The sequence below is a fragment of the Emydura macquarii genome, unplaced genomic scaffold (assembly GCF_026122565.2).
Source record: "Emydura macquarii macquarii isolate MOO-44397 ecotype Brisbane River unplaced genomic scaffold, CSIRO-AGI_Emac_v2 contig_1790, whole genome shotgun sequence".
NCBI classification, from domain to species: Eukaryota; Metazoa; Chordata; order Testudines; family Chelidae; genus Emydura; species Emydura macquarii.
The window spans coordinates 3895198-3922253 of record NW_027131927.1 but is presented as its reverse complement, the minus strand read 5'-3'; the positions used below and the strand labels follow the sequence as shown (position 1 = coordinate 3922253).

The 27056-nt window shown below is 64.1% G+C and overlaps 2 protein-coding genes across 3 annotated transcripts in view; one reads left to right on the top strand and one right to left on the bottom strand.

The window, feature by feature from the left end:
* Positions 1–573: 573 nt before the first annotated feature.
* MAP4K1 (mitogen-activated protein kinase kinase kinase kinase 1) lies at positions 574–26814 on the top strand. Its single transcript, XM_067557252.1, has 31 exons — positions 574–681; positions 10661–10718; positions 11711–11801; positions 12164–12228; positions 13048–13103; positions 13300–13347; positions 14774–14816; positions 15201–15273; positions 15970–16101; positions 17057–17119; positions 17618–17699; positions 17828–17944; positions 18203–18281; positions 18635–18690; positions 19176–19234; positions 19615–19659; positions 20356–20404; positions 20606–20795; positions 21039–21115; positions 21454–21538; positions 21897–21973; positions 22582–22642; positions 22840–22945; positions 23153–23211; positions 23447–23550; positions 23785–23962; positions 24156–24224; positions 24384–24473; positions 24925–24995; positions 25345–25400; positions 25664–26814. Exons 1-31 carry the CDS (start codon positions 574–576, stop codon positions 25725–25727), a joined length of 2511 nt encoding a protein of 836 aa, XP_067413353.1. The 3' UTR covers positions 25728–26814.
* RYR1 (ryanodine receptor 1) overlaps positions 26699–27056 on the bottom strand; it is a 78869-nt gene continuing 78511 nt past the window's right edge. For both annotated transcript variants that reach the window (XM_067556744.1, XM_067556745.1), the window contains one exon: positions 26699–26835. In XM_067556744.1, coding sequence (XP_067412845.1) covers positions 26740–26835 — 96 coding nt within the window. In that variant the 3' untranslated portion in view covers positions 26699–26739. The remainder of the gene's footprint in view (positions 26836–27056) is intronic.

The following is a 27056-nucleotide window of genomic DNA, read 5'->3' as shown; positions in this document are numbered from 1 at the left end:
GGCAAAGCACAGCCCTCCAGTGTGCCCCGTTTCCTCCCGCAGAGAGCGGGGACAGTGACCCCGGCCAGGCTCTGTCAAAGGGCCGGAGGTGCCTGGGGGACTCTGCAAAGGGCCATTTCTTATCACTCCCCTTTGGATCATTCAGAGTCTCTCTTGCCGGGCCGAGCGGGGGAGCTGGCAGCGGCTCCCGAAGCACTTTACTGCTTTACTTGCTTACAAATCACCTGGACGGACCCGATGCTCTCCAAAATCCACCTGTGCTCCTGGCCGCCAGGATTCTGGCCATTAGTTGCTTTATAGGTATCCGTTGCCCCTCTCTGCGCCTGTGCGACTCTGACTTGGTAAGCGGTGACCCATCTGGGCTGCACAGAGCCCACATTCTGTCTAGGGGGCCCTCTGGGCTCACACAGTGCTTGCTCTGACTGTTCAAATCAGGAAATAAAAGCTAGAGAACGTTATCGTCCCCCTGATCACACACTGCTTCACCGCGCGCGCACACACACACACGCGCGCGTGAGCCCCGGCGCCTGGTGCTGAGCACTGCAGCGTCAGTCTGCGGGCAAACGCTGAGTTATGGATGCCCAAGAGAGGGTGGCACTGGATATTTCCACCAGAAATCCCCAGGACGACTTTGAGCTGCTGCAGAGAGTTGGCGGAGGGACTTACGGGGAAGTTTATAAGGTAACATTGAGGACCCGCTGTGATCACTTTCCTGGAGGTGCCACTTTACTCTATGTTGCATGGCTTGGGTCAGAGCCTGTGTGCCCTGCACTTAGTTAAGGACACTCCCATCACTTAGTGGCTGCTGGATGCCACTAAATAAAGTCAGTAGTGTTTGCCACCCCTTTGTGCTGGCCGTGAAACACTTCGTGCAGGGCTGTGGGGAGTCAGGCCCCTTGTGCAGGATCGTGATGGCGGTTACCGGGTGCGGGAGGCCAACGTGGTATTTGCACTAGCTTCGTTGTGAGCTTCATGATCTGGTACCTGCCATGGCGAAAGCTTCAAACTCGGGCAAGGGAAGAATAAAGAAGATTTAGGATCTGCACCTGGTAGAATGAAAGTGTCACCATGGCAGTGGGTGATTGGGCTGATAGCATCGGGAGATCAGTGCGGTTTTGCACCCAGCTCGGGAGAGCTAAACCTGTTTTATTTGTTTGTTTATTCACTTGGTTGCAGCTGCTTTTTGCTTGCAATTGGTGGCTGGGATTTAAGGAAGGCCTGGGTGAGTTAGACACCAGCCATCACCATTCACATAGGCTGCTGTACAAATCCCAGCCTGAGCTACTGCAACCCTCGGGGCGGGATGGAGCAAAGATACAGAGGTGTGTGCATTTCTTCTGTGAGACGTGTCTTTAAGAGTGGAAGGTCATTGGCTCCGATTCTGTCCTCGCTCCCATTGATGTAAATCAGGAGTGAGTCTATTGAAGTTACTGAGCCAGTTCCCCAGCCAGTGTACACGAGCATAATTGCCGTAGGCCATGGCAGTTACCCCTCGAGCCTGATTCCCTGTCACCCTGCACTTCGCACTGTCATTGGCACCCAGGCAGCGTGGGTGTGGAACGCCGCCAGCTGAGCACTGGAGCAGTCTGCCCCCCCTGTGCCCTCAGTCTGCCCCAGGGCACAGCATGGTGGGTCATGCTCCCAGGGTCTCCAGCCATGATGGCGGGGAGGCCAGGATGAGGCCTGCGGGCTGCAATGTAGAAAATGCAGGTTTGGTTTAAAATTTAACGACATTCAACAGAAAAATGGCTGGCGGGGGCGTGATTTTCAAATATGAAAGTAATTGAATGATGATCGTATTTGACATTTCTCCAGGGCCTAAAGAGACAGTGCCGCTAAAATGTGGGTACCGCTGGGGTGGGACGTGGCAGCTGTTTTCTACAGGGATCCCGCACTCGCCACTGAAATGCAGCCAGCTCTGGGGTAGAACATGGCTGCTGTTTATATAGGGATTGCTCACCCAGTTTAAACAATGCAGCCATCTCTGCAGAAGGGCATGGCAGCAGTCCATGGGGCATTGCTCACCCAGCACAGAAATGCAGCCATTTTTGGGGTGGAACATGGCTCCTGTATGTACAAGGGTTGCTCACCCATTGCTGGAGAGTCACTAGGGCAGAGAGATAGAAGGAGGCAGCATCAGAGCTGCACCTGGGAAGGCCCCTGCCTGGACAATGGGGGAAGCTCTCCAGACGGGAGCAGAGAGCAAGTGGATGAGCACAGGGCCCAGACAGCTGCAGGGCTGCTGCGCTCGGCTGGAGCAAATCCATGGGGCGGCTAAAGATACAAAGAGGCGGGAGATGTGGACTGGACCCTGAAATGAGCCAGGAGCCTGGTGGTGCGGGTGGTGCAGCCAGGCTGCTGTGCGTCAGGGGGGCAGCGGCCCCCAGCCCAGCCTCGGGGGGGATGGATCTACGGGTCTAGGATTCAGAGAGGCGGGAGAGCAGCCCTAGCCTATGGAAGAGCTGAAGGAGGGCAGGGAGCGGGGGTGCAGGCCGGCACTGTCACTAGCCCAGCCAGAGGCGAGTGAGGCTCGAAAGCTGTGTTGAGCAACCGCCGGGTGAAGGTGGGTGAGCAGGGGCGGTGAGGGGGTGCAGGGCGGCCTGCACACATGGGAGGTGCTGGCAGAAGGACAGCAGCCCCATGCAGCTGGATTGGTGCCAGGGACCCAGCCAGCCCTGGGGCCTGCCTGAGCACTGCTGCCCTGGCAGGAATGAGTCCCGCTCCCAGCACGCCCGGGCTGGGGCAGGGGCAGCAGCTGGTGGTGGTTGGGAGGGAGGCTGGCCTGGGTGTGCAGCAGCGGAATGGGGGGCTGTGGGGCGGGCAGAGCCTGTCTGGGGAGACTCTAGCCCCAGAGGGGCTGTCCTGCCTGGGCGTTGCAGGGTGCTGCTGCTCTGCCCACCCTGGGGGGCTGCCTCCCCCTGCCAGCCCCGCATGGCAGGACCCAACAAACCCGCTTTACCCCACCAGCCCTGCCACCGGCACTGGGTCCCTAGGGCAGGACAGCAGGGCTGGGGTTTTGGCTCCAAGAGCCTGGCTCGTACTGCCGAGACCTCCCCTCTATGACAGCTCTGCCAGTGCCCCTCACTCCCGACCCACAGCCCCCTGCTAGCCCAGCCCTGGGGCTCCCATCCCCCAGCTTTGCCGGTGGCTCTCACTCCTGACCCACAGCCCCCTGCTAGCCCAGCCCTGGGCTCCCCACACAAAGCTCTGCCAGTGCCCCTCATTCCCGACCCGCAGCCCCAGGCTGCCCTCCCCCCAGCTCTGCCGGTGCCCCTCAGTCCTGCCCTGCAGCCCCCCCACCCCGTATCCCAATTTGCATGACTGTGCTGAGCCTTCCTGCAGTACGTGCAGGGCCCTGCAACGTCTGTCGGCAGCGCCAGCACCCACACCACAAGCTGCAGCAGCTTGAGGGGAACTCCCAGCCACCTCTCTGGGAGGTGCGAGCGTTCAGGCTGTACAGGCAGCGCTGTGCACGGCCCTGGCTCAGATCAGGCCTCCAGGGGTGTTCTGGGTGCTTAGGGCTGGGGAACAGTGCCTGCTCTGCATCTCTGGAGTGGACTTATTCCTCCCCAGAGCAGGTCGCAGGTCCCCCTGCCTCAAATCCAGAGGGCCCCCTCTAGAGGCGGGGACTTCAGCCTCTGGGGCCCAGGGAGTCTCTGCCAATGGAAGGGAGCGGTCAGTGGCGAGGTCTGGGCTGGTTCCTGGCAGATCGGTTCCTGGCTGGGATCTGCCAAACGCGTGGCACAGAGGGGCTGGCTGCATTCCTGCCTGATGGCCTGGTGTGCAGTGAACTTGCGGGGTCTCGGCATGCTCTGTCCCACATTTGGGGCTGCCAGCCAGGCCCCGCTCCCCAACACAAGGGGGGGCCCAGGAAGCACAGGAGGCCTCCCACCCACCTCGCTCTTTGCTCTCAGGAGGTCACAGCTGGGGCCAGGTCACATGGGAACAGGCCACGGGAGGGGCTGAGGCAGGGGCGAGCTGGGGCACCAGGCGTCGGATAGCGGCTGAGGGGGCAGGGCTGGTGCTGAGCACGTGAGGCTGTTGTGGGGATCGTGGGTTCCTGGGGTCTCACGGCAGCTCGCGGCTGGATCCCTCCTGCACCAGCACAGTATGGGGGAGCCCGCTGGGCCGTTCCTGCCTGGGGTCCTACACGTGCCCCTGGGCTGCCCTCATTGGAGCTGGATCTCTTGCCCCTCGGTGCATCTCACCCTGTTCCTCAGGACAGGCAGCTGGCACGGGTCGTTCACCCACAGTTTGTGATTCAGCCACAAGCTTTTATCCCTAGCCATGGCTGGATCCCCCCACGGGGCCCCAGCCCAGTTCCCTCCTGCGGCCTGCAGCGTGGGGAGAATGAGCTCTCTGTGTGGGAGGGGCAGGGGCCACCCACGCTGGGGGGTTCAGGGCCTGGCCCCTGCACAGGATCTCACCCTGCCCGACAGTGGCCCCTGGGGGGAATCAGGGCAGCAGCTGCACATCGCGCTCCTGACACCACAGACACAGAGTTTTCTGCAGGAAGCCCGGCTGCTCCCCAGAGAGCAACAGGGCGGGAGCCACTCGGGGTGTGTGCAGAGAGAGACAGAGACACTGCCTGGGCCGCGCACACACCTGGACATACAGACAGACACACGGACACACTGCATGGGCCGCGCACACGCACAGACATACAGACACGCACCTGGACATAGAGACAGATACACATGGACACACTGGATGGACTGTGGACACACACAGGGACATACAGACACACACATTCATGGGATACACATGCACACGCCGCATGGGACGCTCTGCATGGGCTGTGCACACACTGATCTGGAGCCCTTCCCCCACAGGTTGCCAAGCTGGGCTCTGGCAGAGAGAGAGACAGACAGACACACACACACATGGGGCTAAGGTGTTTCCCCTGCATGCTGTCTAGCCGCACCCATGGACATACACAGTCAGGCAGAGAGAGGCACACAGGGGATCTGGCAGACAGACAGACAGATGCAGATGCACACACACACAGGAGCCAGAGGTGTGAGTGCACCCCCAGCGCCCACTCCCACCTGTGCTTGTGCCCACGCCTCCCCTCACACCCGCGCTCATGCTCTCCTGCCCTGTTCGTGCCCACAGGGAGGCCAAGGATTTGGCGCGCAGCCAGGGCCAGCCCCTGGCAGGGCACAGCGATCCCTCGCCGATTGAAGGGACGTGCGAGGCAGAAACGGCTCAGTGGAATCTCCAGGCAGGCTTTGTGCCCCTAGGGTGTATCTCAGGGCTGCACGCAGGACCCCTGTGGGGGCGCCACCCACCCAGCTCTCCCTACCCCAGGACTCCATGCGCTGTCCCAGCTGCTAGAGCCTGCTGTCCGGACAGGGCTGGCGATCCTCCCCAGCGCTAGGTTTTGTTCCTTCTCTCTCCTGGGTATCACACGGATGCTGAGGGGGGGACGGCGTGGAGGAAGGCGGGCCCAGTGCCTGGACCTCTGGAGACTCTGCTGCAGTTCCCTGCTCTGCCACCGGAGTCCGTGTGACCTGGGCAAGTCACTTAGCTGCTCTGTGCCTCAGTTTCCCCTCTGCACCATGGGGATAACAGCCCTGCCTCCTGGGGGCTTGTGAGGCTCAGCACTCAGGCAGGTGGTCCAGGGGCTGTAATGTGCCGTGTCTAGGTGGATATCGCTGGGCGCGGCGCATGCCCAGAACACACCCATTTGCTGCCAGCGGGCATGTGCTGACTGCGGCCTCGCCACTGAGTAGCCTCACCTGGCTTCTCCCTCAGGCCTCCCTGGCAGCCGCATCCACCTGGTTTGTCTCCTGGCATCTCCAGGCGAGGCCTGCCCTTAAACATCTGCTGGGTAGAACCAGGTTGGGTGGGGGTGGGGCGGGACTAGCTCCGCCAGCATGAGTCAGGGTAGGGGTGCAGCTATCCAGGGATAATGGGGACAGGCTGGCATAGGCCGGGGCTGCATGACACATTCTGCCGGCATCGCTCTGCCCGTCGGGGTTGGGAAGAGGTGCGAGTGACAGCTGTGCTGGCAAAAGCGCCTAGTGCAGTTACATTCTTAGTAGCAGTATTTGTTAGGTGTATTACGGTAGCACTTAGGCACCGCCAGCCATGGACCTGGACCCCATTGTGTGAGGTGCTGTAAATTTGTATTGCTATTAGGTGTATTACGGTAGCACCTCAATACCCCACCCCCCAGTCATGGACCAGGTCTCTAGGGTGCGAGGCGGATCCTGCTACGACTACGCCACTGTGATACAACCGGTGCCCAGGGTAGCCAACTGATAATGCCAAGGTCAGGGCAGGCTGCAAAAGGAGAGTAGATTCTCCCCACGCTGGTGGGCGACACTGAAGCCCGGCTTCCCAACCAGCCACAAACTGCTTCTGATTTCCCCACACTGGTTATCAAGAAGCCAGTCCACGAATGCCCACAGCCCCCTTCACTGCATCTCAGCTCCAGGCTCCCAAATCAGCAGCAGGTCCAGCAAAGAGACCAGTTACTTAAACTCTCTGCTCTTTGCTAAAAAGGTTCCCTCTGACCCCAAGGGGTCAGCCACAGCACCAGATCAATATCAGTTTGGATCTTACCTAAAATACCACGCTGGCAGCCAATCCTTTAGTATCTAAACTAAAGGTTTATTGTAAAAAGAAAGAAATAAACTATGAGAGAAATGTTAAAGGGTTAAAGTAAATCACAGATATACAAATGATTAAAAGTCCATTTACATCAGGTTTCTGGAAGAGATGTGGAGTTGCAGGCTTGTGTAGTTCCCTCTGGTTCACATCCAGTACCTGGCTGGGTCTAAGTCCTTTGGTTCAGTTGCAAGATGAATTGGTCCAGAGGTAGGTGTGTGTCTGCAGCTGGACAGGATCATAGACAAAATGGTTTCTCTGGCTTGATCTTATATACCCTCTGTCTTTTGGCCATGTGGCCTGTGAAATTTGCAGGAGCTAAAATGGAGTCCAGAGTCACATGGGCCAATCCTGGTGACTCTTCCGGTGTGCCTGGGGTCCAGTCACGTAAGCAGGTTCTGGTGACTCAGTGGTGATGCTGGCTTCTTTCTCTGGGTCCCTTGCACCTGGGAATGCCTTAATGGGCCATTATGCAGGCCATTGTTCTGCAGCCTTCCTATCTGGGGTGTTGCCCAGGCAGAACAATTTGAAACACAGATATCTCAAATACATCTATAACTTCCATTTCACATATTACACATGAACATAAGTAATATTCTCTTACTTAGCATATCATAACCTTCCTAACCACACCTGACATGGCCTATCCCACATGGATTATTATGATTCTGCCATGCTGATGTCACACAATATACTAACTGCCCCCCCTCTCAAGTCAGCCCGCATGACAGCACTGTACATTTGTATTGCTATTAGGTGTATTACGGTAGCACCTAGATACTCTACTCCCAGTCTTTGACCAGGTCCCCAGTGTCTAGGTGCTGTACAGACACAGAATTAAAAAACAGCCCCGTCCCCAGGATCTTTCAATCTACCACGAGAGACGTCAGGTGGAGACAGACGGACAGAGGGGGGGTGCGAGGAAACAGAGCGAACAGAGGAGTGTGCTGGGGGGAGGGCGGGCTGGACTGAGGTCGCTGGTACAAAGCCCAGTGTTACTGGTCTAAGCTGGGCCCACGCGAGCAGCGCTGTGCTGGCATCGTGCCCACCGGGGAGCCACCCTGGGGCCACGCTCTGAGTGTGGCCGTGGCTGGGGCTGTCGCTCTGGTTGGGGCGGAGGGGTGGCGTAGCTGTGTTCACACTGGGGCATTGGGCCGGTCTGGGATAGGAGCGTAGCTGTGTTCACACTGGGGCATTGGGCCGGTCTGGGATAGGAGCGTAGCTGTGTTCACACTGGGGCATTGGGCCGGTCTGGGATAGGAGCGTAGCTGTGTTCACACTGGGGCATTGGGCCGGTCTGGGATAGGAGCGTAGGTCTGCAAGCGGAGCCTGCTTCGTCCCGACCGGGCGAGGATCGCGTCATGCTGGACGCGCATAGTTACACGGGTGTAAGCCCCATTACCCCGGGATAGCTGTGTCCACACTGGAGCGCTGGTGTGGTGCATATGCCAGGGTGGCTGAATGGATATGGCGCTCCTAGGGCCCTGGCCCCACAATGGGGGAGGTGTGAGGGGCTTTAGCCAGGCCAGGAGAGTTAATGCCATGCGGCTCTCTAGGCCCTGCAAGGCCGGGACCGTGTCTGCTGGGAGTGTGCAGTGCCTGTCATGACAGGGGCCAGCCCCTGCCCCGAGCAGCTCCCTGCCCGGGCCCCAGGCTAGGAGTGTCTGTGCCAGTCGGGTGGGCAGGAGGGCGTGTGGGCATCCCACGGCAGGAAGCGGCACTTGGCAGCCAGGGGACTGTCCCTCTGACGCACACGCCTGCTGCGGGGACATCCGAGAGGAGCCAGCCGAGGCCCCACTGATTCATTTCACCTGTGGGCCATAGGCTGGGCTGGCTGCTGACTGGCGCTGGCTTTGAACCGGTGTCTTGCGGTGATGAACTCCATGGTCGATCCCCCAATCACCCCTCCAGGCTCCCTTTCCCCCCCTCCCCAGCTTCGCCAACGGCTCAGTAAAAATAAAAAGCAGAAGCAGCGAGTTGTTTGCTCCGCATGACGGAGGGGTGGCATCTCCGGGGAGGGGGCTTCGCCGGGGCCCTGCGGTGGGGGGGAGGGGCGATATGCTCAGGATCGGGCCCTGCCGGGAATCCTCTGTTTCCGGTGAGCTCTGCTGGCAAGCGCGGGCGCGCCGCGGGCTTTCGTCTCCGGCGACGCTTGACTGGCAGCACTCCCAGAAATACGCCGGCTTCCACGTGATGGCAGCGTTGGTGGGGGGGCTCAGACCCAGCCCTATAGATGCAGAGCTTCTCCCAGGCTGGCGTGACACGGCGACCGGGCTGAATCTGCACAAGTGGCCTTGGGACCTGGCACGGGGTCGCAGTCCCACTCCAATTTGGCCCTGCCCTGTTCAGAATGGCAGCATCCCGTGCCCACTTGTGCTGGTGCCAACGGGCACAGGTGGGGCAGGGCAGGGGCAACTTGAGGAGGGGGTATCGGGCAGGCAGGGGAGGGTCTGGCCCAGTGCTTGGCGGGCGGCTGCCAGGGGCCCACGTCAGGGTCTTGGGTTTGCTTTGCCCCCCCGGTCCCTTGCAGGGAGCCTGCCGGGCTCACTCCCGTCTCCTAAGGGAGGCAAAGATTCTGTCCTGCTGCTGCTGCTTTCCATCCCGCTTGTACTGCTTGGGAAACCGAGGCACAGACAGGGGAAGGGACTCGTGCAAAGCTGCACAACAAATCAGTGGCAGAGCTAGGAATGGAACCCAGGAGTCCTGACTCTGAGGCCTCAGCCCGCCCCCCCAGCTCTAACCACTAGTCCCCACTCCCCTCCCAGAGCTGGGGAATCAAACCCAGGAGTCCTGACTCCTGACTGTCTTCTCCACTAACCATAAGACTATATGCCTTCCCCACATCAGGAGTAGAAGCCGGGCTTCACGACTCCCTGGTCTAACCGCTAGACCCCATTCATTCCTGGCAACCCAGCCTCTCATTCCCTCCGAGATTAAACTGGGTGCCCATGTTTGTCTGCGGCTGTAGGGGAAAAAAGAGGTGGTTGTATCTGAGAAATAGCCTGTGATTTTCTTACATACACACCGGAGTCGGTGGTGGGGAGGGGCCTCTGGCCCGTAAGCACCATCCCTCCTGTATGAGCTAGAGGAGCGCTCCCGGTGCTGGGTGTCAGTAGTAGGTTGGTGTAGCCCCTGGCACCATTAAAGGGTGCTGCCCATTAAGTGAGCACCTTTGTATTTTGTACGGATTGGCTGAGAGGCATCTCCTATGGCCCCATCTCATGGTGTCAGGGCACTGCACAAACACCCCCTAGGAGCCAGGCAAAGACGATTATCTCCAGGTCATAGATGGGGGCAAATGAGGCAAACAGCAATGACATGACTTGCCCCAGCTCACGCAGGGAGTCTGTGGAAGAGCCAGGAATAGAACCTAGATCTCCTGGGTCCAGCCCAGGGCTTCAGCCACAGAGACTGTGATGTACTGCAAATCCCGCCAAGGTCAGAGTTAAGGTGACACATTATTGTTTATTATTTGTACTACAGTAGCACCTAGGAGCCCCAGCCATGGACCAGGATCCTGAGGCACTAGAGCTGTACATTTTTATCGCTATTAGGTATATTACGGTAGCCTCTAGGCATCCCAGCCATGGACCAAGCCCCCAGTGCGCCAGGTGCTGTACAACCCCAGAACAAAAGGACAGTCCCATGGACCTTGCACTTCATTGTAACCTTACCGCTTCAGGTTTATTTTGGGACGCACGCTGGTATCTGGTATCTCCATAGTGCTGCTCATCCTTTCCAGCTATATACGTTATACACAGTGAATAGTTCACCCAGTGCTGAGATGCAGCCTCCTCCGGGGTGGGGCATGGGGGCTGTTTATACAGGGACCCTCACCCAGTGCTGAAATGCAGCCATTTCTGAGGTGAAGCGTGGGGGCTGTTTATACAGGGACCCCTCACCTGCCGCTGAGATGCAGCCGCCTCTGTGGTGGGGCACGAGGACTGGTTAACAGCCGCACAGTGCAACAGTTCAGGACCCATCGCCGGCCAGGTTGTGATGGGCATTTTCCCCTTGACCGTTCTCTCCTTTTGGGTTGATGCAGGCGAAGAACAAAGGCACCGGTGAGCTGGCTGCCATAAAGATTGTGAAGATGGAGTCAGGTGAGGCAGGGCAGGTTCCAGAGGGGACAGGAGAGAGGGTGCCCAGCTGACCACCGCTTGGTCTGGGGGTAACCAGAGATCTGCCTGACCCCCTAGATCTCAGCTTGTCTGTGTGTCTGACCCCCCTAGAGCCTCGTCTGTCTGTCCCCTAGATCCCAGCCTGTCTGTGTGTCCATCTCTTTTCCTGTGGTCTCCAGCACTGCAGGAGCTGGGCAGAGCAGCTGATCAGACCAGGACTCTGGCCCTGATGGTTCAATAGAAGCTGAGCCGCCCCCAGTGGCGTGGGGCGGGTGTTCTTCACCCCACTGGGCCGGGGGCTGACACAGGGCAGCTGTACCCCATGGTGGGTGTGGGGGTGAATGCCCCCTTGACAAGGCAGGATCAGGGTCTCGGGTCCCCCAGTTCCAGGGAGTCGTCAGGGCCACTGCTCGTACCGCCCCCCCCCCCCCCCCCCAGCCCAGCTCTCCCCTATGCCCCCCTGATAGGGAGCTCCTGGCAGGCTGCAGCTGGGGGGAAGAGGCTGGCGGCAGGCGAGTTACCGTAACAGCAGCCAGCAACATCCTTCCCAGCTTCCTCCCCCCGCCCTGCCCCGCCCCCCGCGCCTGTCACGCTTGGCTCCCCAGCACGCGGAGCACAAGGGGGGACCGGCCCAGGGCCCAGCTGGGATGGCGCCTGTGCTCCCCTCTGCCCCCTAGCGGGGCTCCCTGCATGGGCAACCTGTGCATATGGGGCGAGCGCCCCCTTCTGCGGCCCTTTAGGGGGCATGGAGCTGTCATGCTCCCTGGGGCTGTGGGGTCTTTGCTGGAGGCCATGATGGGTGGCAGCGATCAGGGCACCTCCAGAATGCCCCCCATAAGCCCTCCCTCCCTGCAGCACTGGGGCCAGCCCTGACTGCCAGGGGAGAGCGCCCCCTGCTGAGGCCCCCTGCTCCCTGCAGCGCAGCACCCCCTAGCGCCGCACTCCAGGTGCTGACAGCTGCTGTCACCCCCCAGATGACGACTGCGCCGCCATCCAGCAGGAGATCCTCATCGTGAAGACCTGCAAGCACCATAATATCGTGGCCTATTACGGGAGCTACATACGGTGAGAGATCCTGGCCCCTCCTCCCCCTGGTGCCCCATCTCTCCCCAGCCTCCCCCACCCCCACCGCTGCCCCATATCTCCCCAGATTCCCCTCCCCCCTCTCTGCCTGACTTCCCCTGCCCTCACTCCCTCTCCCCATCTAGAGTCCCCCTTGCCCCATCCTTTATGCCCTTCCTGCCCGGTGCTGAGCCCCTGGAGGCCGTGTAGCCCTGGTGGAGTCACCAGGAGGGTGCTGGGCTAGGAGCACAGTTGTCCCCCTGCCACTGGGGTGGGTTGCGGGAGCCCCTTGGCCCAGGACATGAAGGCTCTGACCCCCCACCCGGGCTCTGCTGCGTTGACCCTCCCTCTCTGTGGCCCGGTAGGTTGAACAAGCTGTGGATCTGCATGGAGTTCTGCGGGGCCGGCTCTCTGCAGGACATTTACCACGGTAAGGCGGCACCGGCTGGGCACTGCACCACACTCCCACAGGGCCGATAGGGCTGGCAAACCGCTCCCCGTCTGTCCCTGGTGCAGCAGCACAGGGCTGGTGGGAGACCATGGGCAGCAGGAGGAGCATGGAGCCCCTACCCGGCCAGGCCCCGCCCGCCAGGGCCTGGAAGTGCAGAACCAGCCCTTTCAGCATCCTGCCAGCTAGACACTACAATTACCCCTCTTCCACAGAAGGGAAACTGAGGCACAGAACTGGGGCAGGTCTTACCCGGCTCCCACAGTGAGTCATAGCAGATTTAGGAATAGAACCCAGGTGTCCCACCTTGCAGTCCTCACCCCCGCTCTAATCACTAGACCCTGCTCCCCTCCCAGAGCCAGGGAGAGAACCCAGGAATCCTGCCTCCCTAACGCCCGGCCCTGTGCTCTAACCACCCAACCCTCCCAGTGCTCTCAGGACAGTTAACTGCCGCTCTGAAAGCCGGCAGCTTGTGCTCGCTGGGCCGTGTGGAAAAGGAAGCGAGCCCCGCGCTGGAGCAGAGCAGCCAACCAGGAGGCAACCAGGTGCTCCAAAGCCAACTCCAAAATGCAGAACCAAAAGCAGCTGAGATTACTGCTGCGCCTGGGGAGGGGACAACGCTCCGCTTTGTGCAGCAGCCTTCCTCTTGGCCAGGGTCTGTGCAGCGCCTGGCACGCCGGGGCCCTGAGCTTGGTCGGGAGCTGTGCAGCGCCTGGTGTGATGGATACCCTGATATTACTGGGGCCTCTAGGTGCTACCATAATACACCTAATAATAAACCACACCCATTTTCCATTACAGTCACCGGCCCCCTGTCAGAGCAGCAAATCGCCTACGTCTGCAGAGAAACGCTGCAGGTGAGTGCGGTGTGAAGCCCCCCCCTCGCGCGGTCCTTGAACCTGGGGCAGCTCAGCTCTCTGGATGCATCTGAGGCATTCCCATGGGGCAGCCCCTTGTGGGGGTCCACCCTTAACCCTCTAACGACTGTGACTGAATGCCAGTGGGGTCCACTCATGCAGGGCTTACACCCCTGGGTCTTGTTTGTGCTTTTAGGGTCTGTCTTATCTTCACACCCAGGGCAAGATCCACAGAGACATCAAGGTAAGGAGGCGCCGGAGCAGCTGACCAGCCAGGCCTGGGGCGGAGAGGGCTGGGCCTGGCTAAATCCCTCAGGGAGCCGGGGTGGGAGGAGCAGGGGTGGGCACGCTGGCCAGAAGGGAGGACGACTGGGTGGGCAGCTGGACAGACTGAACGATGCTGTGACTAAGCCGCGTTGTGGGAGCTGTGTGTCGGGCCGCAGGGGATCAGGGAGGCAAGGGGGGAGAGGTCGTATCTTCTGAGCTGCGCCTGTGCGAATGGGCAGGCGGCGAGTAGGTGCGTAGATAGTGGCTGGGCAGCTAGACAGGTGCTGGGCTTCGCTGGCGAGTACAAGGGCACACCTGGCACTGCCAAGAGACAGCCGGCCACAGGGAGCCGCCGACAGGGCTGAGTGTGCATGGGGGCAGCTCCCGGCCTCTGAATGCCAGAACCTCTGGCAGGTGAAAATCCGTCCCGGGCGTGGGGTGGGGGGGCAGGGACGTGCTCAGCTTAGCCAGGGCCCAGCGTTTCTGGCCAGGGGCTGGGGCTCGAGCGGGCTTTTACCCAAACCGAATCAGCAGGAAAGTGGAGCCCCCCTGGGTTGTTCATGGGAATCGTGGAACTCCCCCCAAGCAGGGAGGGCGGAGACCCCACTGACTAGAAACAGACAGGGAAATTGCTGGCCCGCTTCCACCCACGCTTGGGGAAACACAAACAAGAGAATCAGCTAGAGACAGGCGTTGGGATGGCTGAAATTCCCCCCACGAATCGCCCAAGGACGGTTCCTTGTATTAAAACCAATGTGCTGATAATGCATGTTATAGCGTATTACCATATGTCACCAGGGCTGTGGGGCGTGTTGCAGCCGTGCCATAGCATGTTACCTTGTGTCACCAGGGCTGTGGGGCATGTTGCGGCCATGCCATAGCGTGTTACCGCGTGTCACCAGGGTGGGGGCGTGTTGCAGCCGTGCCATAGCGTGTTACCTTGTGTCACCAGGGCTGTGGGGCGTGTTGCAGCCGTGCCATAGCATGTTACCGCGTGTCACCAGGGTGGGGGCGTGTTGCTGTTGCGTGTTCCCAGCACTGTGTTATTGCCAGCAGTGCTCAGGCTGTCTGAGGCTGCAGTTTGCCCAGCGGGGGGATTCAGCGATGTGGGGGAGGTCGGCTCCCCTCAGTCCCCTGGAAATCGCAGCCCGGCCTGGATCTGCCTCCTCGCAGGGGTTAAACTCGGGGCCAGCCCGTGTCAGTGCTGCTGTCTGCTGGCGTCAGAGCAGCGGGCACCAGGGAGGGTCTGGCACATGACTTTAAATCCCAGCGAACTGGACCCAGCTGCTCCTGTGCCATCTCCTGCAGTACCTGGGGCCCTTCCCCATACCCGGCTTCAGCTCCCAGCCCCGGCCCCACAGGCCCTGCTGCCCTTCAGCCTCCTCTGTTCCTTCTCCTTGCAGGGAGCCAACATCCTCATCAACGACAGAGGGGAGGTGAAACTGGGTGAGTGACAGGCCAGAGCCCCAGGGCCAGCAGCTCCCACCTGAGCCGGCCCGGCTCTCCCCTGGTGTTCAGGAAGGACGGCCCCCAGGGAGGGAGGTCTCTGGGGCCTGACTGTGGGGCAGCTGTGAGGGAGGGAGGGAGGTCTCTGGGGTGTGCCTGGGGCGAGAGATCTCTGGGGCATGGTTAGGGGGCAGTTGGGGGCCCACCGAGTGGTGGCACAGTGGCGTTGCAAGGATGCATGCGGGTTGCACTGGGGTATGGGGCTGAGGTACCCCAGGAGTGCGCCTGGAGGGGCTTAGGGAAGGGGGGGGCCATGGCCCGAGTTGGGGGGCAGGATCTGATACCCACCAGAGGCCAATCAAAGCTTTTTCTTTCCTCCCCCAGCGGATTTTGGGATCTCAGCCCAGATCAGCGCCACCTTCGCCCGCAGGATGTCCTTCATCGGCACCCCCTACTGGTACTGGCAGGGCAGGCGGCTGGCTCTGCTCGGCCCGGCCCAGCCTGGCCTGGCCTCCCTGCGGGGTTCGGGGCATGTCTGCCACACGGGAGCGACGGGCATGAACTGTGTGCATGTGTGTGTCCGTCCCAGGTGTATGCTGTGTGTGTGTATGTGTCCGTCCCAGGCGTATGCTGTGTGTTTGTGTGTGTCCCAGGCGTACGCTGTGCATGTGTATGTCCCAGACGTATGCTGTGTGTGTGTCAGTCCCAGGTGTATGCTGTGTGTGTGTGTGTATGTGTCTGTCCCAGGCGTATGCTGTGTGTGTGTGTCCCAGGCATATGCTGTGTGTGTGTGTGCGCGTGTCCCAGGTGAATGCTGGGTGTGTGTGTCCCAGGCATATGCTGTGTGTGTGTGTGCGCGTGTCCCAGGCGTATGCTGGGTGTGTGTGTATCCCAGGTGAATGCCGTGTGTATATTCCCCCCCCCCCAAGTGTATGCTGTGTGTGGGGGGAGCACCGTGTGTGTGTGCAAGGTGCATGTGCGTGTCTGGGGTGTGCACCAGGCTGGCGTGTGGTCACCCAGGCAGGGCTGGTTTTGGTGTCATGTGTGGGCAGCTCTGTGCCAATGGGGGGGGGGTGATTGAAATGTCCTCAGGGCCCCAGCAAATCTGTCCAGCCCCAGCCCTCCTGCAGCCCCTCCCCGCTCTCTCTGCCAGGATGGCGCCGGAAGTGGCGGCGGTGGAGCTGAAGGGGGGCTACAATGAGCTGTGCGACATCTGGTCGGTGGGCATCACGGCGGTGGAGCTGGCCGAGCTGCAGCCTCCCATGTTTGACGTCCACCCCCTGCGGTGAGTGCCGGGGCGGAGGGAGGCCCTGCCGCCGGGGAGCCACGCGTGGCGTGGGCGACCCCCTCCCCTTCCCGGGTCCCCCTCTGGGCTGCAGCACCAGGTCCGAACCCACGGCCCGGGACCAGCTCCCGGGGCACCACGTGGGGCCTGTGACTCCAGCACGGCGCCCAGCCATCCTGCCCTGGGCATCACACGCACCCTCTGCAGCATGCAGGGAGGGACGGGGTCGCCTGGCCGGCGGGTGGGTGGGGGAAGGGGGCCGGCATTGGGAAGGGCAGGGAGGCAGGTGGCCCCAGATGGGCAGAGCAGAGGGAGCCAGGAGTCTGGGCAGCCGGGCCCCTGGGGTTGCAGAGGGTGAAGCCAGGAGGCTGCCGGAGGGAGCGAGCCGGGCTGGGCCCCCGCCCCCCCCAGCCAGATGGCCACGCGGTTTCCTCCCTTGCTCTGCGCAGGGGGCGTGTCTAGGAGGCCCCGATTAGATCAGGCCTCGCCAGTCACTCGGTGCCCACGGGCTGCCCTTTCATGCTGCGTTTGGATCCTGCCCCCGCCTGGGGCTCTCCCCGCTAGTGGGGAGTTTCACTCTCCGCACCTCCTCGCGGAAGCTGAATCTGAGCCAGAAACCAACCTGGGGAGGAGCTTCCGGTGGGGGAGGGGCGCAGCATGTCTGTCTGTCCATCCCTGAACCGCCTCCTGTTGCTTATCCACCACCCTAGAGGCCTCAGTGCATTGAAATGGGCCCATCTACTCGGCCTCCCGGCTCCAAGGCTGGCTGTTTTGGGGTGGGCCTCCCCTGCCCCTCACCCGCTGTGCCAGCGCCTGGGCCATGCAAGTCCCTTCCTGACCTTGCCACAAGCTGGGGCCCTGGATCCTGCGAATGGCTGGCCCCCACCCTGCAGCAGGGAGTCCTGCCGGTTAACGCCCCCATGCCTGATTCCGGCGCCCCCTTGTGTCCCCACAGGGTGCTGTTCCTCATGTCCAAGAGCGGCTACCAGCCACCAAAGCTGAAAGACAAGGCGAAATGGTGAGTGGTGTCTGCCTCTGCAGCGCCGGACTGTGCGTCCGTCATGGCCCCCATGGCATCCGAGCGCCCACTTGGCTACTGCCCTTTGTGACCCCCCCAGCAGCCCAATGCAGCTGAGGCTGGGCTGGCGTGGAGGCGAGACCCCCCCCCCCGGAGAGGGGCTGGAGCTGTTTAAAGCCAGGGAGGGGCTGCCCACTGCAGAGGGTGGAGCTGCCGGGCCAGTCCCATTCCAAGTCCCCTGGATCAGCGTCTGCTGGGACAGGGAGGGACCCTGGGCTCGCGTGGGTGTGGGGCGCGGAGGGAGGAAATGGCTGGGGGCAGGTTGGGAGCCAGGACTGCTGAGTTCTCTCCCTGGCTCTGTCACGGCTTTGCTTTGTGAGCTGGGTCAGGTTGGTTCCCCCTCTCTGTGCCTCAGTTTCCCCTCTGTAAAGGCGGGGGTTGGGGCTGGCCTCCCTGCCCCCTGGCCCAGGCCCTTGGCTTCCCGGTTGTGCCCCCCAGGACTCCGGCCTTCCACAACTTCGTGAAGGTGACACTGACCAAGAACCCCAAGAAGCGGCCAGGAGCCCACAAGATGCTGAGCGTGAGTGTGGGGCGGGCTGGGGCAGGCTGTGCTGGGGGCTGCCTGCCTCTGTGTGCGCTGGGGAACGGGGGGGACGGTTTTCCTGGCTGCCCCCAACCTCATCAGCCCCCTTGTCCCTCCCTCCCCAGCACCAGTTTGTGGCCCAGCCTGGCCTGAGCCGGAGCCTGACGCTGGAGCTGCTGGAGAAGCTGCGCAACCCGGAGAAGCTGCCCCGCTGCTGTGAAACGGAGGAGGAGGAGGCTGAGGTGGGGCTGGGGGGGCTCCCAGCCGGCCCCGAACATGCTCAGTCCTAGGCAGGGACCAAGAGGGCGTGAGGGACAGTGGGGCCCTGTGCCCCCTTGGCTGCCCCCCAGCCTGTCCCCTGTGCTACAGTGCCAGGGCTGGCCAGCATGGTTGGGACCCCCTGGGTAACCCCCTGCGTAACTCCCTGCCCCATCTTCCCCCCCCCCCCGCTGCCCTGTCTTCCCCCGTGCCCTGCTTTATCCGCTGCCCTGTCTTCCCAGCTGCCGCCTCCGGTGCCCCGGCGCATCCACTCCACGCACCGGCACGCCTCGGCCACGCGCACCAACTCCGACATCAACCGTACGTTCCCGCTGTACCCCACCCGGGATCCCCATTATGCCCCCCAGGACCGCTGCTGTGCGCCCCACACTGGGATCCCCTCCCTCCACTGGGACCCCTGCATGCTCTCTGCACTGGGACTTCCACCATGCCCCTCCCCCTCTGCTGGGACACCCCTCTGTGACCCCATCCCGACCCCCCCAGCAGTGCAGGGTTCTCTAGGCTGCCGGGCTGGGTCCCTCTGGTCCCACTGGCAGGTGCCTGGGGGTGGGGGAGGGCTGGATGCCGGGAGCTGCCCCCGCTCACCCAGAGGCCTGTGGCCGTGTGTCACGAGCTGGTGCCGCATGTCCGTTCTCAGCCACCTCTCGTTTCAGTGCGCCCCATCAAGATCAGGCCCTGCAGGAAGGAGCCGGAGCCTCAGTGCCATGTGGTAGGTGCTGCCCACGTCCCCCACCCGGACCTGCTGCAGCAACGGGCTGAGCCGGGATGGCTCCTTGCCCTCCGGCTCCACACATGCCTGCCCCTCCGGCGGGAGCTCAGGGGGAAGCTCCACTAGCCGGCACTGGCAGGGGGGGTGTTATCCCCTACCTGAGCAGTGACGCAAATCCCCAGGGTGTCCTCTGCGGCCGACCCCGTCCTGCCCCTCCCAGCTCCTCCTGTCCACCCGGGCCCCGTGACGCCCAGACCCCCCTCCTCACCAAGCCTCCCCTCTGCAGCCCCAGGCTGGGCGGGGGCATGCCTGGAAGATGGCGCCGGGGATAGGGTGCCCCTCGCGCTGGCCAGGACCCAGGCCGTGGGCCTTCTGGGTTCTGAGCTGAATGACCTGGCATGGGGGATGAGACCTGCCAAGGGCTGGGGTGGCAAGCGGGGCTGGCATGAATCCTCACCCCACTTCTCCCGTCTCCCCACGCCCAGGAGATCTCCTTAGACCTCAACTACAGCAGCAGCGCCCCTGCCTCAACGGGCAGCACCAGGTAATGGCCCCGGGCCCCACTGGAGGGAGATGGGGGGAGACGGGCCGGCCCAGGGGCCCCACTGGAGGGAGACGGGTCGGCCCAGGGGCCCCACTGGAGGGAGATGGGGGGAGACGGGCCGGCTCAGGGGCCCCACTGGAGGGAGATGGGTCGGCCCAGGGGCCAGGGGCCCCGCTGGAGGGAGATGGGGGGAGACGGGCTGGCTCAGGGGCCCCGCTGGGGGCAGATGGGGGGAGACGGGCCGGCCCAGGGGCCCCGCTGGGGGCAGATGGGGGGAGACGGGCCGGCCCAGGGCCTGTTCCAGGCTGCTGCACTAGCTGGCCCTGGGGCCTGTCCTGGCGCCGGCCGCTGGCCGGACTCAGGCTCCAGTTCTTTTGCAGGGTCCACACGTCGGACTCGGACGATGACTACGACGACGTGGACATGTAGGTACCGCATCCCTCCCCCAGGGGCTGCCACGGGCTCGGCTGCCCACGGCACGGGGACCCCTCCCCCTCGGGACTCAGCTTTTGGGAGGAAAGAACCATCCTATCTTGGGCTGCACCGTGCGTAGCATTGGCTACCGTGGGGCTGGATGTCTGCCCCACACAGCCAGCAGCTCTTCCCCCCCCCCCAATTCCGCGTGGAGTTGGGTCAGCGGCTCACGATCTCTCTTTCTCCCCCTCATTCCCATCTTGCAGCCCCAGCAGCTGTGACCCGGCCAGGTACGTGCGCCCCACTTGGGCATCGGGCCCAGCCCCTCTGGCCAGGGCAGGGCTGGAGGCTTCGTCCCATCCTGGCTCACAGGAGACGGATGCGAGCTGGCCTGGGGCATGTGGGCAGCAGGGAGTCTGGGGGGGGCCGGGACATGTGGGTAACGGAGGACTGGGGGGCCAGGGCATGTGGGGGAGGCAGCGGGTCCTGCCCAGCTCTGGGGGGGGGCTGGGGGCAGGATGATTCCCGGCTGGGTGTGGAGGCCCCAGGGGGATGGGGCCTGGCCCCCCGGAACAGGGCTCCTGGTTAGGGCATTGGCCCTGGGGCGCTGGGCGTGCGGGGGGCAGCCTCAGGCCAATTGTCTGGGCTGCGGCATGGGGGGGATTCCCGGTGGGGGCTCCGCAATGACCCCTGCGCTCTGCCCCCAGGGCCACGCTGCCAGCCGACGCCGACATCCCTCCCCCGCTGCCCCCGAAGGTGAGTGCCTGCTGGGGGTGCTCCGTGGGGGGAGGCTGCGTAGGGTACACCATGGCTGGAGCAATGGGCAGTTAGTCCAGTCCCCCCCTCCCCTGGCAGACCCACGGGCCCAGCCAGCCCATTGCCCCCCCTCATCAGACCCACGGCTCCCCCCTCATCCTCCAGCTGTCTCCATCTGACACCCCCTCTTCCCCCCCGCAGCCCAAGTTCCGGAGCCCGTCGGACGAGGCGCCCGCTGAGGAGGGGCGGCCCCCGCCCAGGGGGCAGCTCCTACAGCACCCCAGTGCCCCGGTCTCCCTGGTGCGGTGCTCCAGTGGGCCCGTGGGGAGCCGGACTTCGCGCCTGACCCAGAACACGGACCCCTGCCGCTCCCACCTCTCAGCCAGCTCAGGTGGGTGTGTGTGGGGGGGCGCTGCCCGGGCTGAACAGGGCTTCTGCTTGGGGGCTGCGGGGCGGCGGCGGAGCTGGGGGGCTGCGGGGCGGGAGTGTGGGGCGGCGGCGGAGCTGGCCCTCTTGCACTCTATGCTAGGGTGTGGGTCTGAGCCTCTCCAGGGAGTGGGTGTCTGGGTTTGGGTGTCTGGGGGGGCAGGCTGCAGTGACACCAGCACCCTTTGATCCTCGCCCCCTGCCCCAGATCCCACCCTGTGGCCTGGACCCCAGAGCGAGGAGCCGCCCGTCCTGCCACCCAAGACAGAGAAGAAACGGAGACAGGTGAGACCCCCACGCAGCCCTCGGCTATAGACAGCGCCCGCGGGGGGGAGGGGGGGCCGGCCCTGCCGTCCTGTGGGCCGGGGGTGCCCGGTAGGTGTCTCCGGCCCTGCTTCCTGTGCCAGCTGGGCACCCTGGCCTGCAGGGTCTGTTCCTCATGTCCTGGGAGCCACATCCGCAGATGGGGCTCTCCAGACGCCCCAGCCCCGTCTCCTGTCCCAGCACCAGCTGCCTGGCAGTGAGACGTGCAGGGGGGGCCTGGATCCTGTGCGGAGGGGATGGGGGGACGGGACGGGGGCCAGAGCCTGGAGCCGCTCAACCCGTCACTGCTTGGCCCCCAGGATGGATCGCTCTTCAAGAAGGTGTTTAACGGCTGCCCCCTGCACATCACAGCCACGGCCACCTGGACACACCCCAGCACCCGAGGTAGGGGGCAGGTGGGGGATGGGGCTTCGGGGGGGGGGACAGGCGGGGGATGGGGCACACAAGGGGGTGGGGGGACAGGCGGGTTGCTGGAGGATCCAAGGTAGGGGCCGGCAGGGTATGGGGGCTCCCAGGGGAGGAGGCGGGAGGGCCCAGCGTGGAGGGCACAGGGGCACCAGCACCGCTGGCAGGGGGGTGCGCTTCTGCCTGGATCCCTGGCCCACCCGCTCCCCAAGCTAGGACCAGCCTGGCCATGTGACCGGACCCCAGCACCCTTCCCCTGCCTGGGGCAGTGTGGGGCTGAATTCTGGTCTCCTCCTGCCCCCCTACACTGCCCCCAACCCCTCCCCCTCCCTTCCAGACCCACACCTGATCCTGGGGGCCGAGGAGGGCATCTTCACCCTGAACCGGAGCGAACCAGAGGCCACGCTGGAACTGGTGAGAGCTGGGGGGGCACGGCACCCCAACCCTCCTGGGGGAGGGGCGGGTAGAAGGGCGTTAGGACGTGGGGCAGAGAGGGGGAGGGACAAGGAGCTGTACGGCCTGTGGGGCAGGAAGGGGGAGAGGGAGAGGCAAGGGGCAGTATGACCTATGGGGCAGGGGGTTGTACAGCCTGCGGGGCAGGGAGGGCGAGGGACAAGGGGCAGTATGACCTATGGGGCAGGAGGTTGTAGGGCCCGTGGGGCGGGGAGGGCGAGGGACAAGGGCAGTATGACCTATGGGGCAGGAGGTTGTAGGGCCCGTGGGGCGGGGAGGGGAAGAGGCAGGGGGCAGTATGACCTATGGGGCAGGGGGTTGTAGGGCCCGTGGGGCGGGGAGGGCGAGGGACAAGGGGCAGTATGACCTATGGGGCAGGGGGTTGTAGGGCCCGTGGGGCGGGGAGGGGAAGAGGCAGGGGGTTGTAGGGCCCGTGGGGCGGGGAGGGGAAGAGGCAGGGGGCAGTATGACCTATGGGGCAGGGGGTTGTAGGGCCCGTGGGGCGGGGAGGGGTCCGGACGGGTACTGTGCCGGGCTGTGCTGGCTGCTGACCCGTCCCCTCTCCGCAGCTCTATCACAGCCGGACCTCGTGGGTGTTCTCCATCGGCAACGTGCTCATGTCGGTCTCGGGTGAGCGCTGCGGGGGGCCGGGGCCGGGCGGGGCCCATCCAGACCGTCCTGGGGGCGGTTCTCACGCAGCTGCAGGGCCCCAGGGGGGGAGAAACGGGGCTGCGGGGCGGGAGCGAGGGGCACCGGCGGGGCGGGGCGAGCAGGGGCTGCGGTCGGGAGCGAGGGCCCCGACTGACCCCCCCCCCCGTGCCGCGCAGGGAAAACCCCCCAGCTGTTCGCCCACAGCCTGCCCGGCCTGTACGAGCAGAGCAAGCGGGAGCAGCGCCCCGGCGTCCACATCGCCCCCCACCGGCTGCTGCCCAGGTACGAGCGGGGCGGGGCGGGGCTGGGCTGGTTGGGGGTTGGCTGGATGCGGGGGGCGATGGTCGAACAGAGCAGACGGGCCGATGGTCTGGGGGCAGGTCTCAGATCTCCTGCATGGCTGGATCCCAGGCTCCCCCCGTCCTAAAGCGGACGAGTCCCCACCCTGGCCTGCCCCCCCCTCAGCCGGCCGCTCTCTCTGTCCCACAGGAAAAACGCCACCTCCACGAAGATCCCCGACACCAAGGGCTGCCGGGCCTGCTGCGTGGGTGAGTAACGCCGGGCCGGGCTCCTGCCGGGGGGGGGGCAGATTCCAGCCACCCTCCCGCGTGCTCCCCGGAGCCCATGGGGCCAGAGGCCCCCCCCCTCGCTGAGCCCCTTGGGCCCCACAGCGCCCCGGGATTGGCCGGGTCAGTCTCCCAGCTGAGCGACCTGCCAAGCCGCCCCGCCCCGGATCAGGGGCTGCCCCCCCTCACCCCCTGACGCCAGCTCTGCTCCCCACAGCCCAGAACGCGCGGAGCGGCTGCCACTACCTGTGCGGGGCGCTGGAGGCCAGCGTGGTTCTGCTCCAGTGGTACCAGCCCCTGCAGAAGTTCATGCTGGTGAAGGTAGGGCCTTGGGGAAGGGGCTGGGTGTGGGGTGGGGGCTCTCATCGCTCTGGCCCTTGTGCTGCCTTGGGGCCCCCCTGCTATCAGGGCCCCAGGGGGCTGCTACCTGCCCTGACTGCCCTGGCTCAGGGGTGCCGGGGCTGGTCCGTACGGAGAACCGGGGGAAGGGCTCAGCAGGGTGCTGGGGGGATGGAGGCGGCCCTGCCCCCCTCACCTGGGCTCCCATCTCCCCAGCACTTCGACTTCCCGCTGCCCAGCCCCCTGCCCGTCTTCGAGGCGCTGGTGACGCCGGGTGAGGAGTACCCAGCCGTCTGCATCGGGGTCAGCCGGGGGCCCTCGCCCGCCCAGCCCATCCACTTCCACACCATCAACCTCAACTCCCTCACCTCCTGGTTCACCCACCCTGACTGCGGTAAGGAGCGTCGCGGAGTGGGGGCGGGGCTGTGGGCCGGTCCGGGGGGGCGAGACACCAGCCTGGGGGCTGCAGGTGCCAGGCGTGTGTGGGGGGAGGGGGTGATGTGGGGCACGCATCTCCCCTTGTGCCAGGGCCCGTGCCCCATTCTGCCCCCTAGAGCTTGGCTCAGCCCGGCCTGGTCTCGTTGCAGAGAGCTCGTGCCCCGGCCCGGTCCAGGTGACCCAGCTGGACAGCGAGACAGTGCTGGTTCTGCTGGACGGTAAGTGGGGGGTCCATGTATGGGGGGGGGGGCCGTGCACATTGGGGGCAGGGGGTCATACGTCACACATGGGGGACTGAGGGGTCAGGCTGGGGGGAGGGGCAATGGGGGGTGCTGGTGCCAAACTCTGACGACCCCCCCCCCCCATCTGTCCACCAGGGAGCGTGAAGATCGTCACCCTCCAGGGCAACCTGGCACGGCGGCTGCCGGCCCCTGAGTTCCCCTTCGAGGTCGCCGTGGAGGCCGTAGGTGGGTGCGGGTGGGGGAGGGGAGCTGGGCCAGCTGCTCCCATCCTCCACTCCATGGGGCACGTGACCCACTTCCTGTCCCAGCCAGTGGGGCAGCGGTGCTGGGCGGCTGTCAGATGGTGCTACCCCCCCCCCCCCCCACGGCTGCATCTCAGCCAGGGAACCCTGCATGATCCTGGATAACCAGCCCCCGCCACCCCGGAGAGGCTGTCTCTGCTCTGGGCAAGCGGTCCCCCTATAACCAGCCCCCTGCCCCACCCCAGAGCTGGCTGTGTCTCCACTCTGGATGCTGGGTGGGGGGCACCTGGGGTCCATGTCCGGAGCAGGCTGGGCCAGGGCAGGGGAGAAGGGGTTCTGGGCAGGCTAGGTTGGAGGGGGCTCTGCGCGGGCTGGAGAGGGCGGGTTCGGGGCGGGCCGGGTTCTGTGGCTGACCCGTCTCCCGTCTCCCGCAGCGCTGGTGCAGAACAACTTGCAGGCCTTCTGGCGCCACGGCGTGCAGGTGTGGCACTTCGGCAAAGCCCAGGTACGGTGCACACCCCGCCGCTGCTGGTAGCCTCCACACACGGCCCTGACTGGCCCATGGACTCTGCTCCCCCCCACAGCCGGGGGGTGCTTGGACCCTAGCCCCTCCCAGCCCCACATGCTGTGCTGAGGCCACCCCATCCTCGGGAAGATTCCTTGTGCCAGGCAATACGTGGCCCCTGCCCCACATGGTGGGTTGCTTGGCAGACGGGGTGGGGGGGGGGTATCCGGCTCCCGGTGCCGTGGCAGTGGGTGGGGGAAGGGACGTGTCTGCTGGCTGGTGGGGGGGTCAGTGGGGCAGCCCTTCCTTGCAGTGCCCCCCCCAATACCCAGCCCTGCCTCTCTTGCAGCTGATGGAGGAGCTGCGGGACCAACACTGCATCTTCCGCCTGCTGGGATCCCACAGGTAAGGCTTGACACCCCACACGGGTCAGGTCCCTGCCCCAGGCTGGCTGGGGGGAGGGAATCCAGCCCTGGGGGGCCCCAGGCTGGCAGCAGGTGTGGCCAGGACTGGTCAGGTTTTGGGGAAGGGGGGGGACAGATCCAATTGCGCTGGCCACTGGGGCAATGGCTCATGGGAAGGAGGTGGGGGGTGGGGCTGTAGGGGAGCATGGGGGGGGGGGAATGTGTGGCAACCTCTGACTGACCCGACTTTTCCTCCCCCCACAGCACAGTCGTCTTGGAAACACGCCCCACAGACGACACGCACAGCAACCTCTACATGCAGCAGTGACAGCCCTGCCAGGGCCCATGACTGACGTCCAGCCCCCCCCCCCACTGCACTGATGGGGGGACGAGCGCTCCGGGGATGTCGCTGTTTCACCCCCTTTTCTGTGCCTCCTTTGTAATTATTCAGCCCCCCAAAAAGTAGGAAAATCCCAACTTGGCTGTTTTCTGTCCTCCACCTTCGCTGGGACAAAGGGGGCAGCCCAACCCCCACTGCTGCAATGAGTTCAGGTCCCCCTCAGCGTGCCTGCACCGGAGACAGCCCGAGCATGGGTGCATCCCCCCCCCCCCAGCTCCTGTGCAGCAGATGCCAAGATTTCACCCTGTCTGGACAGCCTGGGAGGTGTAAAATGACAGCAGCGCCAGAACCCAGGCGTCCGGGCTCCTATTCTTCTTCTGGGGCCAGCGTGAGAACCCAGGTGAACGGCCACTGGCACAGCAAGGGAGGCGGCAGAGGCAGGAAGGAGGCAGGCGCCATGGGGGTGCAGCAAATCAATCACCTACAGTTTATTGATGGGGGGGCTCAGCGCTACCCCCTGCAGGCCCCAGCCTGTCAGCCCCAGTCTCCAGCCCACCCCTGGCATGGGAGGCAGGGAGGGCTCGGTGCACTGCCCTCCTGGAGTGGGGCACCATCAGCCAGGGGGCACAGGGGTAGGACAGCCCTAGGCAGGCCTGAGCCCCCCCACCCCGGCTCAGCCCCGGGGCCCTTGGCTATGGCCAGAGATGCCCCCACGGAGGCAGCTGGGCATCACTGTCAGCCCCCCCAGCCCTGGGGAGCGGCTATAAAAAGGCACTTGGGATCGGGACCCGCCAGGAACCCCACGGGCACAGAATGGGGGGGGGGTGAGCTAGGCAAGGGGGGTGGCAGCAGCTGCCCAACCCCCCCTCACAGCCTCTGCCCCTCCCCCCAGCGGGCAGGTTCAGTGGCTGGCCCTGCAGCTGTGCCACCCCCAGCCCTGAGATCCAGGGTAACAGCCCCCCCCCCCAGGTCTGGTGGCCCCCTGGGGGTGTGGCCTGCTCTAGCCCAGCTGGTCTTCGTACTGCTTGCGGAAGCAGTCACCCGCGGGGAAGAAATCCCAGCAGCGCTCCTGGTACATCTTCCAGACGTAGGACTCCTGCGGGGTGGGGGATGGATTAGGGGCGGGTGGGAGCTGCAGGGGGAATGGACCTCCCCCCCACCAAAGCAGACCCCAGGCCCCTCAGCCAGACCCAATCTTTACATGAGGCAGATGGCCCCACTCAGAGCCGAGGGCCCAGACCCACAAGCTGCCAGCCTGGTAACACCCCCTGGTCAGACCCATGGGCCGCCAGCTGGGTAACCCCCCCCCCCCCCCCC